We start from the raw sequence: 11,935 nt of genomic DNA, 5'->3' as shown, positions 1-11,935 counted from the left end.
TGCTTTGATACTGAGGGACAGTGTTGGCTTTATTCAGAATTCTTCCCTCCAGCTCTCCCTGCTCTTGCATCATGAGAACAAGGCTGAGATTTCCAGCTGTTGAGCAAGCTGGCAACACAGTGGTGTGTGGTTTTAGCCTTGATACCACCTGTGCACTCATCCTGTGGGACCAGGGCCACAGGTAGGCAACAGCTCATGCAAGAGGGAGAATGGGTACCTGCCTGGCCTCCCTGGGGTCAGGCACCCATGCTGGGGACATCCCCATGGCTGGACAGCAGCTGGAAAAGCTTAATGGCCTCTATACCAAAAAGCTCATTAAGACTGGGGTGGGGAATAAGGGAAAAAGCAGGGAGCAACATCTTCAGGGGCTTTTCCTCTTAAGGGAGGAGAAGAGGGGCAGCAAAAGATGCTGTCTCCAATGATTACAACAGTTCAGTTTGGATCAGAGCTTCCCTTGCTTCTACCAGCTTGGGAGTTGAGCTCAGCTGCCATTCTGCTGCAATAGCAGAGAACATCTGCTGACAAGAAGCAACTCCATTGTCCCACCATGGTGGCACAAAGTGACACTGCAGATGTTAACCCTATCAAGCTACCCACCCAGAATCATCACTCCTGAGCAGGTGTTTGATAGAAAACAAACCCAGTGTGGGGTGGGGGAGGTCAAGGGGTTTGTTTATTGCTACAGGAATGGGAACAGCTGAGTTCAAGTACAAAGTTATGAACTTCCTTAGGTCATCAGGGGTCGCAACCCCAGGGGAGGAAAGCTGGTGCCTGTGCACAGAGCCACAGCCCAAACCCACCTGGGGGCAGGGAGCTGGGTTGTTGTAAGGTGGTTTCCCCAGGGGCAGGCCCAGCCTGAATTCATGGGAGACAACCACTGGTCCTGGTGCTAGTGCCCAGTTAAGGTGGGACACCACAGGGCAGACATGCCCAAGAGGGGATTTAAGAAAGGGAATGCAGCCCATTTGGGTGGTGCCTGAAGAATGAGTTCCTGAGTCCTCAGTGTTCAGCCTGTGGGCTAGGACTGGAGGAGGACTGTCCTGGGAGAGGAAGACATGGCAAAGAGCGGGACACCTCTTCACAAGTGCTCCAAGAGGAGCTGGGCTAGACAGACAGAGCAGCTCCGTGGAGCTTCCAGTTCACCTGGTTCCTGCAGCTAATGTTGCTGGTGATTGCTGTTCAGCACATGGATTTGTAAAGGACTGGGGAAAGGCCATCCCAGCTGTTAAGCTCCAGCACAGCACCAGCTTGCTTTGCAAACCAGTGACTGAGTCATAGGGTGACCCAGTGCTTCAGGCTTGGGTTGACTGACTTGCTGATAACGTCCTGTGTATCTGAGGGACCTGCCCAGATGCTGCCTTGAGCCTGCTGGCAGCAGAGGATTTTGCTCCATGCTGCACAGCAGGGCAAAGGACAGAGGCCAAAGAACACAAAGATCAGGACTGAGGTGAGGTGGAGAGGAAAGCTCTGGTGTCTGTAGCTGCCTCAGCTCACAGTTTCTGGTTCTGATGTGGAGGTGATGGAGCTTGGCTAAGATGGTGTTCAAGCCCTTAGAGCCCAGGCTGTCAGGCAGTCCTGGTTCTGCTGGTGGAACTGGACAGTGGGTACCAGGGTCATGGCCCATTTCCCTGTCCTGGCGGCACCACCACCTTGTCCAACCAGAGCATGGTGAGCTGGGCCGAGCGCAGCTGCCGGCGGTGGATGCGGCGCAGCCGCAGAAGGTAGAGGACTATGGCCAACACTACGACCAGGATGCAGGCAAAGAAGAGATAATGGTTGTAGACAAAAGAGAGACGGAGCCAGGAGGAATGTGCTTGCCGGATGCTCTCCTGCCGAAGATCCCTGCAGAGAGGAGCCAGGGCTGGCTGTGAGATGCTGTGGGGTATCACTAGGGTCCTGCACCGCTGCTCCCCTTGCTGGGGTGCAGAGCCCTCACCCCATGCAGTAACTCCTGCTCCTCCCAGCCACCCTTCCCCAAGTGATGCCATCAGTGAGCCAACAGTACCTGAGTGGCAGAAACCGTGTCTTGTAGAGGATGGCTCCCAGTGTCCACTGCACCTCCCGGTCATACACCAGCTGGGCTGTGCGCAGGCTGGGGTAGTCCAGGGGAAAGTTGAAGCCCTGGTGAAGGACTTGGTACATCCAGGCTGATTTGAAGCACTGGTACCTGCAGGCACAGCAGGCAGGATCAGATGATGCCACCTGCAAAAGCCTCCCCAGGGAGGTCCAACCATAGCACCCCCCACAGCTAAGCCACTTACTTTAGCCGGTGCTGGTCAGCATGTGCCGAGTAGAGGCCACCACGGAAGCGCTGGGTCAGCACCTCCCATCGCTGGCTGCAGTACTCCTGGGGAACAGAGAACTTGGGGCTCAGAGTGGAGGAATGGCCCCCGCTCCTTCCCAGCCAAAGGCATGGTGGGTGCCCAGCCCCCAGGCTGGGGCAGCACCCACCTGGGCAGCAGATGTGAAGGTGGGGGCACTGTATCGGCCCCCGAGGCGCAGAACATCCTCGGTGCAGTAGAAGAATTCGGAGAAGCCGTAAAACTCACTGTTGCCAAAATCAATGGGGGCTTTGTAGGCTCCCAGCAGGGAAGCCTGGCTGCTGTTGGACCCAGCCAGGAGGGGCTGCAGCTGCTCTGCACAGGCTGTCCAGTCCCCTCGCCCCCGCACATACAGGGTTTGGCTGCCCCTAGTAACTGTGTCTTCCAGCCCCACAGGTAGGCAGGGGTCCAGGAAGGGCGTCTCAGGGTTCAGCCCCATCTGCTGGCTGTGCAGGCTGGAAAAAAGGCCAAGAAGGAAAGGCAACTGCATAGGGGCTCTTTTACCACCCCAAAAGTCTACTGCTGCCCTGCACCCAGACACCCTCTGCACCAGACCAGTGTCCCTTTGTACCCTGAGCTGCTGGCACCCACCCTGCTACCTCCTGCCGAAGCAAAACTCGCCTGACCTGAGACCATGTGCCCCGAGCACCTGTGGGGTGCAACAAAGCAGGGCCACCCCACCAGCTCATGGGGATCTGCAACCCTGCACAGCTCCCCAGGATGTGGAGGCAGGGTTTGCTCCTGGCACAGGAGTACCTGGGCACAAAGCCTCTTCGCCTCTGGTGACACCTTCATGTAGTGCTCTGGGAAGGAGAGGCAGGAGACAGAGAGCTCAAGGTAGGGACGCGATGGAAAAATATGTTGAGTGAATCAGTGCTGGAGAAGGAGGGAAAGTCAGAGCAAGAAAAGCCAAAAGCCACCAAAGGGACCTTCCCACAGTCTGCCACAAGGGGAGGAAGGCAGGGAGCTGTGACGCTGTTAACACCTGCCAGGCTTGGAGAAGGCAGCACTTGTGTGCTGTGAGCCAGCCAAGCCACATGCTCCTGCCAAACCACTGCTGCCAGCGTGGCTGTGGGAGCTGTTATCACCACAGGCAGCCCTTGGGGCTAATGCAATGAGGAAAGGGCAGCATAAAGGAACCATCACCCCATCGAGGCACCACTAGGTGAAGCAGCAGTACCGGTTCTGCACATAGGTTTGGTTCAGCACAAGCTCCTCGTAGCGTTGCCGGGCAAAATTGCCCCCGAACCCCAGGAAGGTGTTGACGTAGACACGGTACACATGGCCAGTGTGCTGCACGTCACAGCCCAGGTTGAACTCTGCCAGCAAGCTCTTAGCAGCCTCCTCCTGGGGAGGCAAAGTGCAGTGATCAGCAGCAGCCCAGGGAAGGCACGAGCTGCTCTCAGGGCTGGCCAGCTAGCTACGCACCTGCTGCGGAGAGGAGAAGGCTCCGGAGTCAGGCACTTCATAGGCAATCTGCAGGGAGGCACCCCCCATGTCCAGGATCCCAACCGTTCGTTTCCGAACCAGGGACTCTCCCTGATCCCCCATTGCTACGGTGACCATCACATCTTCCTCTGCAACCCACAGCAGCTTGTCAGCGAGGAACAGGGTCAAGGGCAGCACCTCCTCCCTTCCATCACTGTCCCCTCAGCAGTCTCGTGGGGCTCCTTCACCCCTGCAGGCAGCCCCCCAGGATCACTTGAAGGGCAGCAGATTCTGGCACTGGGACAGCTGCCCTCCAGCTTCATGGATTTCCCCAAAGCATCCACTGCTGCAAGCCACAACATGAACACTACAACCCCTCTTTCCCTGGTTCTCATCCCAAAATGCTGCAAGTGCACTCCTTCGCACAGGGACTTGTTTCTGTGACCAGGGCAGGTACCCTCTCCTACCCAGGTATCAGGTTCTGGAGAGTCTCGCCCACATGGTGGGGGTCAGGCATTGCCTGGCAGAGAGGCAAACGCTGCCTGCCCCAGAGCTTGCTCTTAGCCCCAGCATCAGGACAAGCTCCAGAAGGATTCTGCTCAGATCCTCCCAGCTGCTCTGTAATCAGCCAGACTCACCATCCTCATGATCAAACCGGCCCAGAACAAAGTTGATGCCAATCCAAGCATAGACACCTACATGAGATGAAGAGGGTCACTACAGCAATATATTTCAGGGAACCAAGCAGTGCTTCATGGCAGTCCCTACCTTCCTGTTTCCCTGAGATCACTTCTGCATGTGATTTGGAGAAGAGGAAATCAAACTCCAGAGGCACGTTTCTCACCAAGTCCTCTAGGATTGCAGCTTGCTGCCTGCAAAAGGGCAGGACGGACAGATGCTAAGGGATTTCCACCAGTGATGCTCCTTTAAGGGAGCACAAGGGACAGTGTGAATCCTACTGCAACACACCCCTTTGCCCAGCCCCACAGGCCCTGCTGCTGCACCCAGTGCATTTTGGAGACAAGCAACCAGATCTATTTGTTTGAGACTTCAATAAGAAGTGTCTCCTCTCAGCTCCCTCCCACTGTGCTCAAACCCTCCTTCCACAGCCCTTGCCACTTGATCCCAGCAACACACCCTTTCCCTTACCAAATACCCTTCTAGATTCCTAATTCCCCCATTAGGCCCCAGACAAGGCAAATGTCCTTCTGCCTCCTGCGACCGAGGGATCCCAGCGGGTTCCTGGTTCCCCAATGGCCTCACCTCTCGGGCAGCAGCCGCATGCCCGCCGTGCACAGAACGTATAGCGGCGTCTCCGTGTGCTTCTGAGCGGGGACATGGGCTGCCGCGAACTGCAGCAGAGGGCGCAGGTAGGGCGTAGCTTGCTCCGGGGCTGCCGCCGTCACCGAGATGCCTGCCCGGGGACGGAAGCTGTGACCCAGCTGGTGTGACCCGCTGCGTGCAGCCACTTACACTGTCACTGCCCCCCTCCCGTGCGCGGGGACCGCTGCGAAGGGAGCGGAGTGACACCGACCTGGTTTAATTTTCTTGACGACAGGGCGGCTGCTCCGGTCCCTCATCTGCTTGATGTCCAGCAGGTCGTGGGGGTTCCCGTTGTGTGGGGGCCAGAAATAGACGAAGACGCGAGACCCGCTACTCCCACAGTCGACCACCACCCCATAACTAAGGGCCGGGTCCGCGGTATCGGTGGCCGTCAGATCCTCCACCCGCGCCAGGTACCTGGGGCCCGGTGAGGGGCGGGGGTACGAGGCGGCTCAGCACCGGCGGGCACCGCCGAGCCCCGCTCCCCCGGAAGCCCCGACCCCGCTCACCTCTCGTCGCGCCGGCCTGCACGGTGCGTGGAGGCCCAGCGGCGGGGGAAGGCGGCCGCCAGCAGCAGCAGCAGCCCCAGGGCCAGGGCCAGCCCCAGCGCGGCCGTGCGCTGCCACGGCCCCGGGCACGGGCAGGGTCCCGCGGAGCGCCACGACGGGCAGGAAACGCCGATCCTGCGGGCAGAGGCCACCGCTCAGCACCGGCCCAGGCGCGGCGCCGGCCGCACCCCCCTGCCCGTTCCCGCTCACCTGGCCATGCGCGCCCTCCGCCACCCGCCCGCGCATCGCCCCGCTCCCTGCGCGGACCGCCGGCACCCGCCGCCACGTCACCAGCCGCCCCTGGCGCGGCCAATAGAAACCCCCGCAGCTGAGCTCCGCCGGGCGGTGTAAGCAGCCCCCGCCGCTCCCCAGGTGGAGCCACGCCCACAGGACCCGGTGACCAATCGGGGCGGGGCCCCCAGGCGGGCAGGGGCCGCGCCTGGGTTCGCCTTGCCCGACCTTCTCCGGGAGACGTCACCCACCCGCAGACTTCCTCCCACGCGCCCTATCGCCGCCTTCCTGACGCCCGTTCCTGGCCAATCCGAGGAGCCCAAATAAACAGCATGCGCCGAGACCCGGAGTGGCGGGAGAGGCAGCCAATCCCTGCTCTCCGGCGTCGCTGAGAGGAGCAGCGGGGGGGGGGCCCAAAGGTCGCCAATTCTCCGTCCAATGAGCTGAACGGCGGGGCGCAAAGTTGAGGCGCCCAATGGCCTGTGCGGAGAGGCGGGCCCGGGAGTCCCAGCGGCCAACGGGCTCTTGCGAGAGCGCCGGAGGGTGCAGCCGGCCAGTGGCAGCGCTCGAGTCGCGGCGGCGACCAATGGGCACGACGAGCAGAGGCGGTGGGTCAGGACCAATGGGAGCCCGTTGGGGGCGGGCGAAGAGCCCTGGCGACCAATGGCAGCGGCGGAGAGGGGCGGAGCGGGAGCCGCGGGGCGGGGCCGGGGCGGTGGTGGCGCCATGGAGCTGGGGGCAGGCGCGGGCCCCTACGCGCGGGGCGGCGCGGAGTCGGGCCGTGTTCTGCTGCTGCTGATGGGCGGCAGCGGCGGCACCGGCCGGGCGCGGCGGGGCGGCGCGGAGGCGGTCCCGGGTCCCGGTCCCGGGGCCTCTCCCGGGGCCTCTCCCGGCGCTGGCCCGGGCGGCCCTGAGCCGCGCTCTCCTCCCGCCCCCGACTACGAGGCGCTGCCGCAAGGCGCAGCCGTCTCTACGCACATGCTGGCGGGCGCCGTGGCGGGAGTCATGGAGCACTGCGTGATGTACCCTGTCGACTGCGTAAAGGTGCCGGCACCGGGGACGGGACGGGGGCCGCAAACCGAGGCCTGCCGGTGCGGGTGGCGGGGAATGTCGCGGCCGGTCCCGCGGGAGTGACGGGCCGCCCGCCCGGGCCTTGTGTTGCAGACGCGGATGCAGAGCCTGCAGCCGGAGCCTGCCGCCCGTTACCGGAACGTGCTCGAGGCCCTGTGGCGCATCGCCCGCACCGAGGGATTCTGGCGGCCCATGCGGGGCCTGAACATCACTGCCACCGGCGCCGGCCCGGCCCACGCTCTCTACTTCGCCTGCTATGAAAAGTTAAAAAAGACGCTGAGCGACGTTATCCACGCGGGGGGCAATAGCCATGTAGCCAACGGTACTGTTGCCCAACCCCCGGGGGTACTGGGGCCGCCCCCTGCCACGCCGGGGTAGGGAGGGGGGGGGGAGCGGGGCGGGGGTTGGAGGCCGAGCGGGGCCGCAGGGAGGTCTGGTCCTGTCCCGCTCAGCCTTAGGGCGATGGCCGCTGCAAGATCGGGGTGCCACGGCTGTCCCGAAGCCCTGTGCTCTCTCCAGCCTTGGTGCCGGGCAGGGGAAGCATCGATCCTGTGCCGGTTGGAGCTGCTCCCCAGTACCTGTCGGTGAGCAGGCCCTGGCTCAGAAGGATGCCGGTGTATGGGAGCTGTCCGCAGAGGAGCCGAGACTGGCCGTGGCCCCGTGGGTTGGTGCCGGTGCTGGAGCAGGAGCACCTCATAATGTCGGAGCACATCTTGTCACAGTGCCCCTTACTCGACACAAGGAGCTGCCTCAGGGCCAAGGGAGAGTAGGGCATGTCCTGCCCTCCGCTGGTGCGCGGCACTCTGCCGTTGGTATTCTCCTTTTCTGGGGGGCATGGGGATGTTTGCTGTCTCCAGGGCTTTTACTGGCTGGTGGCATCAGCCTGTTCCCTGAGGGCTGGGCCTGAGTGAATCCTGGTCAGCCCACAGGACTGGAGAACCTGTCGCAATCTTCTCCCTCTTTCCTGAGCTCTCTCCAAGTGGGAACTGCTGAGGACAAGCCTGCCTCTTGGAGAGGAGATAGAGGGCAGCGTCAGATCTCACCCTCGTCCAGGAGCCTCTTCCTGTATTTTGGCGGGGAACTCGGGGCTGTGTTAGAGCCCCGGGGTCCCTCGCCTCCCCTCCTCACGTGTGGCAGTTCTTGTTTTGCAGGTGCAGCCGGGTGTGTAGCAACGTTACTCCATGATGCAGCTATGAACCCTGCTGAAGGTAACAATGGTCCTGGCCTGTCGGGGAGGGGAAGATCAGGGACAGTCCATGCCACTTGGCTCCCCTCTGCAGCATGGAGGCTCTTCTTGCTGCTGCTTGACTTCAAGGATCCTTTGGGGGCCAGTGGTTTGTGGCTCTGGTTAGGGAGCCCAGAGGCTGCCTATTATGGAGGGAGTATGTAGAAGAGATCAGTTCTGGGTAAGGCAGCAAACCCCAGTTAGAAGGACCTGGGAGTGCACCAGACTTTGGCCCAGACATTTGGCTGTGGACAGTTTCCTGCAGCAGGAGAGAAAGAAGAGAGATGTGATCTGTACTGCTGAAGTCATTCCAAGTGTGTAGAAATTGGACATTGCAGTGATGAGATCTTGGGAAGATGTGGTATGGCTCTGGGATAGTGTTCAAGAAGAAGGTTAGAAGAACAGGCATGTTAGGAAGGTCAGGAGAAGGGAGATCTTTTGTTGAGGAATGTCTGGGAGATAGTATGTTTTTTGAACCTGGTATGTACAAAAGAGACTGTGTAATTGAGATCTGTGAACCTGGTGGGAGAAGGATCATTAACAAGGAATGAATGTGTTTTTCCTCTTAAGGCTGGAGGGCTGTTGACAGTGTAGGCTTCAACTGATCTGGGTCTAGCAGGGCTCCTACCTGCCCACTGCCTGACTGCATCCTTGAGGAGCAGCTGTTGTCCAGGCCATTGTCATTCCTTCGCTGGAGCTTGTCTTCTCATTGTGGCCATAGTAGTCTGTGGTCATCTTTGTTTTAGTTCTTTGTGATCATGTTGAGATGGGGGCAGACAGGACAGTAGCAGGCTGTGCTCTGGGCTCCCCTGCCTCACTCTTGGATGTGTTGGGGGGAGGGTTTGGTGTCTGGTTCTTGCCCCAAAGCAGCTGTGCTGTGGCAGCGACTGCTCATGATTCCTTCTGGTGTGCTCTGTGATGTGAGGTGGTTATTCTGGGCTGCAGTGGGGGGGGCTGGGGAGGGACAGGCTCATCCAGATCGAGAGCTGTTTGGAAACTAATAGATATGAGGGTGGTTCTTCTGGCTGCTGTGGTGGTAGATGGGGAGATGTCAAACACTTGGGAGCAAGGGTGGATCTGAAGTATAAGCACCTGGATATTGAGATGTTCCCTGGGGGAGGGGTTGGTGTGCTGGTGGTGCTTCAGCACATCTAAATGGTTGCAGTGCTGCCTGGGGACACTCAGGGCACTGCTGGTCCATGATGTCTGTCATTAGCTATAAACCAGTGTGACCAAATTCCGGACACTTGGATGAAGCCTGGTTTCATGCTTACTCTTTCCCTCTCCTCTTCTCTACGCCGGGGTCCTGGGTACTTCTGCTGGCTGCAACCATCTGTCCCCAGTGGTCAAACAGAGGATGCAGATGTACAACTCACCTTACCAGCGTGTGACGGACTGTGTGCGGGCTGTGTGGCACAATGAAGGGGCCGGAGCTTTCTACCGGAGCTACACCACCCAGCTCACCATGAATATCCCCTTCCAAGCCATTCACTTCATGACCTACGAGTTCTTGCAAGAGCAGCTTAACCCTCACAGACAGTACAACCCAGGCTCCCATGTGGTCTCCGGAGCCTGTGCAGGGGCTGTTGCTGCAGCTGCCACTACACCCTTGGACGTTTGCAAAACGCTGCTCAACACCCAGGAGTCTTTGGCCTTGAGCTCCAACATCAGTGGACACATCACAGGCATGGCCAATGCCTTCAGGACGGTGTACCAAGTGGGCGGTGTGACCGCCTACTTCAGAGGGGTCCAGGCGAGAGTCATTTATCAGATGCCCTCAACAGCAATTGCCTGGTCTGTGTATGAGTTCTTCAAATACATCCTCACCAAGCGCCAGGAGGAGCGGCGGGCAGGGAAATGAGCCAGAGCCAAGCACTGTTCCAGACCTGCTTCACCTCCCTTCCTGGTTTGTTTTCAGACCCCTCTCCCTTTTGGTTTGGTTTGTGTTGAAGAGAAAGCAGTGAAACCCTTTGGGGTTTAATAATGATGGTTTTTGCCTGTGGCTGCTGCAGTTCTGGTCAGGCTGCATGGCGTGCTCTCTCCCAGGGCCTTCCAAGATGTCCTGCTGGGAGCTGCAGCCCGGGTTACATCCCCTGGCACTTTGATGGAGCTGTGCTCCTGTCTTTTCCTTAACCAAAACCCTCCTCTCATGCAAAGGTCGCCTCTCGTTGGAGGGGAAGGTGAATGTATGTCCTGCTCTGCCTCTGGCAGGGCCAAGCTGAGCTCACAGTCACCAAGGAGGGGGTGGCAGCACTGCCCTGGATGCTGGGGACTTGGCTGGCTTTTGGCCAAAGTGAAATGTAAGCCTTGCCGTTGTCTTGTAGCACGCACACGTGATGCTCACTGCCCTGGTGGTGGAGGGGGAGGATGGCACTTGAGGAGGGGAGCCTGTAGGTTTGTTACTGTTCCTGCTCTAGACACCTCCAATAAAAACAGTTCTTCTCTGTCCTCATGAGAAGGACAGAGACTTCTCCATTCTTACTCCTGCATGGCCCAGCTCCTGGCACTGCACCTTTCTGACTGTGCTTGGCACTGAGCTCTTGACAAGTGCCAGAGAGGAAGAAAAATGGGGTCTAGGGGTGGCAGCGGGAGGAGGAAGTTTGCCTGGCCCAGCCATGCTGGCAATGTGCAGGGAAGAGGGTGGTCCCCATCCTCTTTGGCTCACAGCCCAGCCCATCACCTGCCACTGACATGGGCTGTGACACAAATGGAGAAGCTGAGATCTGTGCTCCTGAGCCAGCCAGTCCCACACCCCCGTCTAACCGGAGCTTTTCAGGATGCCTCCAGGCTGCTCCAAAGGGAGGTGGTGGCTGGAAAGCCCTTGGTTATGTGTGCCAGGGACAAGACAGGAATTTCTGCACTGGGTGAGGTTGGAGGACATTGGACAACTTGCACAGGAGTTTTGGGTCTCTGCAGGGTTTCTGCCTCCTTTTTTTGAATAATTAAATTCCTTTGTGCCTTGTTCGGCATCTTAATCTACTGACACACTTGCTCAAAGTGCTAGTATTTTGTCTAATCAGAGTAGCTTAATTTTTTTACCATTTTGTTAGCTGTCTTGATATGAACTTAGAGGGTCCTGCTCAGCTCTTGACCTGCAAGACAGCCTGAACTGGCTGAGCACTGAAGTAGCACCTCACTGTGCTGACCTTCCTTGAGCCGGCCCCCCAGGATGACACCTGGCTCCCATGGGATTGTCTCAGTTTCCACAGGAGTGGCATCCCTCCATAGTGCCATACCCTAAGTAACTCCCTGGAGGAAAAGCTTTCACAGCCATGGTATGTGCTGCTGGCAAGCACCTGGGTTTGCTCCCAGCTTCTCCATAGGATCCTCCAGCCTGGCCTGGTCTGCACAGAGAGCTGCTGGGGTGAGCTGTGGCGAAGGGAAAGAGGGTTTGTCTTGCATCTGGAAAGGCTGGTGAGTGAGCAGGGGTTAATTTTGCAGGCCTGAGGGGCATCAGACCTCAGTGCTCTGAGGGGCTGGAGGGCAGGGACTCCCTCACTGCAGAGGTGGGTGCTCTACCCCACTGCCCAAGCCTGATCCCAACCCTGGCTCCACCTTTCCCTTAAGCATCTTTCTTGTCCCTGGTTCCTGGGAGTGGATGATTGAGGCCAAGTAACTGCTGGTGGGAATTTTGATGGCTGCCCAGCAGGTCTGGGTGTCACTGGGTACAGAGCAGCCACCACCACAGCTCCACAAAATGGGTCTGCCTGGGTTTTGTGTTCATCCTCTCCTTCTTGGCATGGGCTGGAAGCTCCTGGTCCCTGCTTTTTCTACACAAACAGGAGAAT

At 59.1% G+C, this 11,935-nt stretch overlaps 2 protein-coding genes across 2 annotated transcripts; one reads left to right on the top strand and one right to left on the bottom strand.

Moving 5' to 3' along the window:
• Positions 1 to 3: 3 nt before the first annotated feature.
• ENTPD7 (ectonucleoside triphosphate diphosphohydrolase 7) lies at positions 4 to 5,990 on the bottom strand. Its single transcript, XM_071748591.1, has 12 exons — positions 5,831 to 5,990; positions 5,582 to 5,755; positions 5,284 to 5,489; positions 5,013 to 5,163; positions 4,518 to 4,621; positions 4,388 to 4,444; positions 3,750 to 3,898; positions 3,502 to 3,668; positions 2,452 to 2,776; positions 2,262 to 2,347; positions 2,006 to 2,167; positions 4 to 1,842 (listed from the first exon to the last, which is right to left on the bottom strand). Exons 1-12 carry the CDS (start codon positions 5,836 to 5,838, stop codon positions 1,614 to 1,616), a joined length of 1,818 nt encoding a protein of 605 aa, XP_071604692.1. The 5' UTR covers positions 5,839 to 5,990; the 3' UTR covers positions 4 to 1,613.
• A 308-nt stretch (positions 5,991 to 6,298) lies between these two features.
• SLC25A28 (solute carrier family 25 member 28) lies at positions 6,299 to 10,595 on the top strand. Its single transcript, XM_071748601.1, has 4 exons — positions 6,299 to 6,895; positions 7,016 to 7,244; positions 8,074 to 8,130; positions 9,491 to 10,595. Exons 1-4 carry the CDS (start codon positions 6,515 to 6,517, stop codon positions 10,006 to 10,008), a joined length of 1,185 nt encoding a protein of 394 aa, XP_071604702.1. The 5' UTR covers positions 6,299 to 6,514; the 3' UTR covers positions 10,009 to 10,595.
• Positions 10,596 to 11,935: the final 1,340 nt, after the last annotated feature.

Source organism: Heliangelus exortis, chromosome 7 (genome assembly GCF_036169615.1).
Source record: "Heliangelus exortis chromosome 7, bHelExo1.hap1, whole genome shotgun sequence".
Taxonomy (NCBI): domain Eukaryota; kingdom Metazoa; phylum Chordata; class Aves; order Apodiformes; family Trochilidae; genus Heliangelus; species Heliangelus exortis.
This window is presented reverse-complemented; position numbering and strand designations above follow the sequence as displayed.

Bases quoted from the DNA above. Each gene is read 5' to 3' on its own strand.
- ENTPD7 (XM_071748591.1), bottom strand. The intron at 5,164-5,283 runs GTCGGTGTCACT...GTCCCCGGGCAG, and splicing joins CGTCAAGAAAATTAAACCAG to GCATCTCGGTGACGGCGGCA. The intron at 2,168-2,261 runs GTAAGTGGCTTA...CTGTGCCTGCAG, and splicing joins GCTGACCAGCACCGGCTAAA to GTACCAGTGCTTCAAATCAG.
- SLC25A28 (XM_071748601.1), top strand. From the start codon at position 6,515: ATGGCAGCGGCGGAGAGGGGCGGAGCGGGAGCCGCGGGGCGGGGCCGG. The intron at 6,896-7,015 runs GTGCCGGCACCG...CTTGTGTTGCAG, and splicing joins ACCCTGTCGACTGCGTAAAG to ACGCGGATGCAGAGCCTGCA. The intron at 7,245-8,073 runs GTACTGTTGCCC...CTTGTTTTGCAG, and splicing joins CAATAGCCATGTAGCCAACG to GTGCAGCCGGGTGTGTAGCA.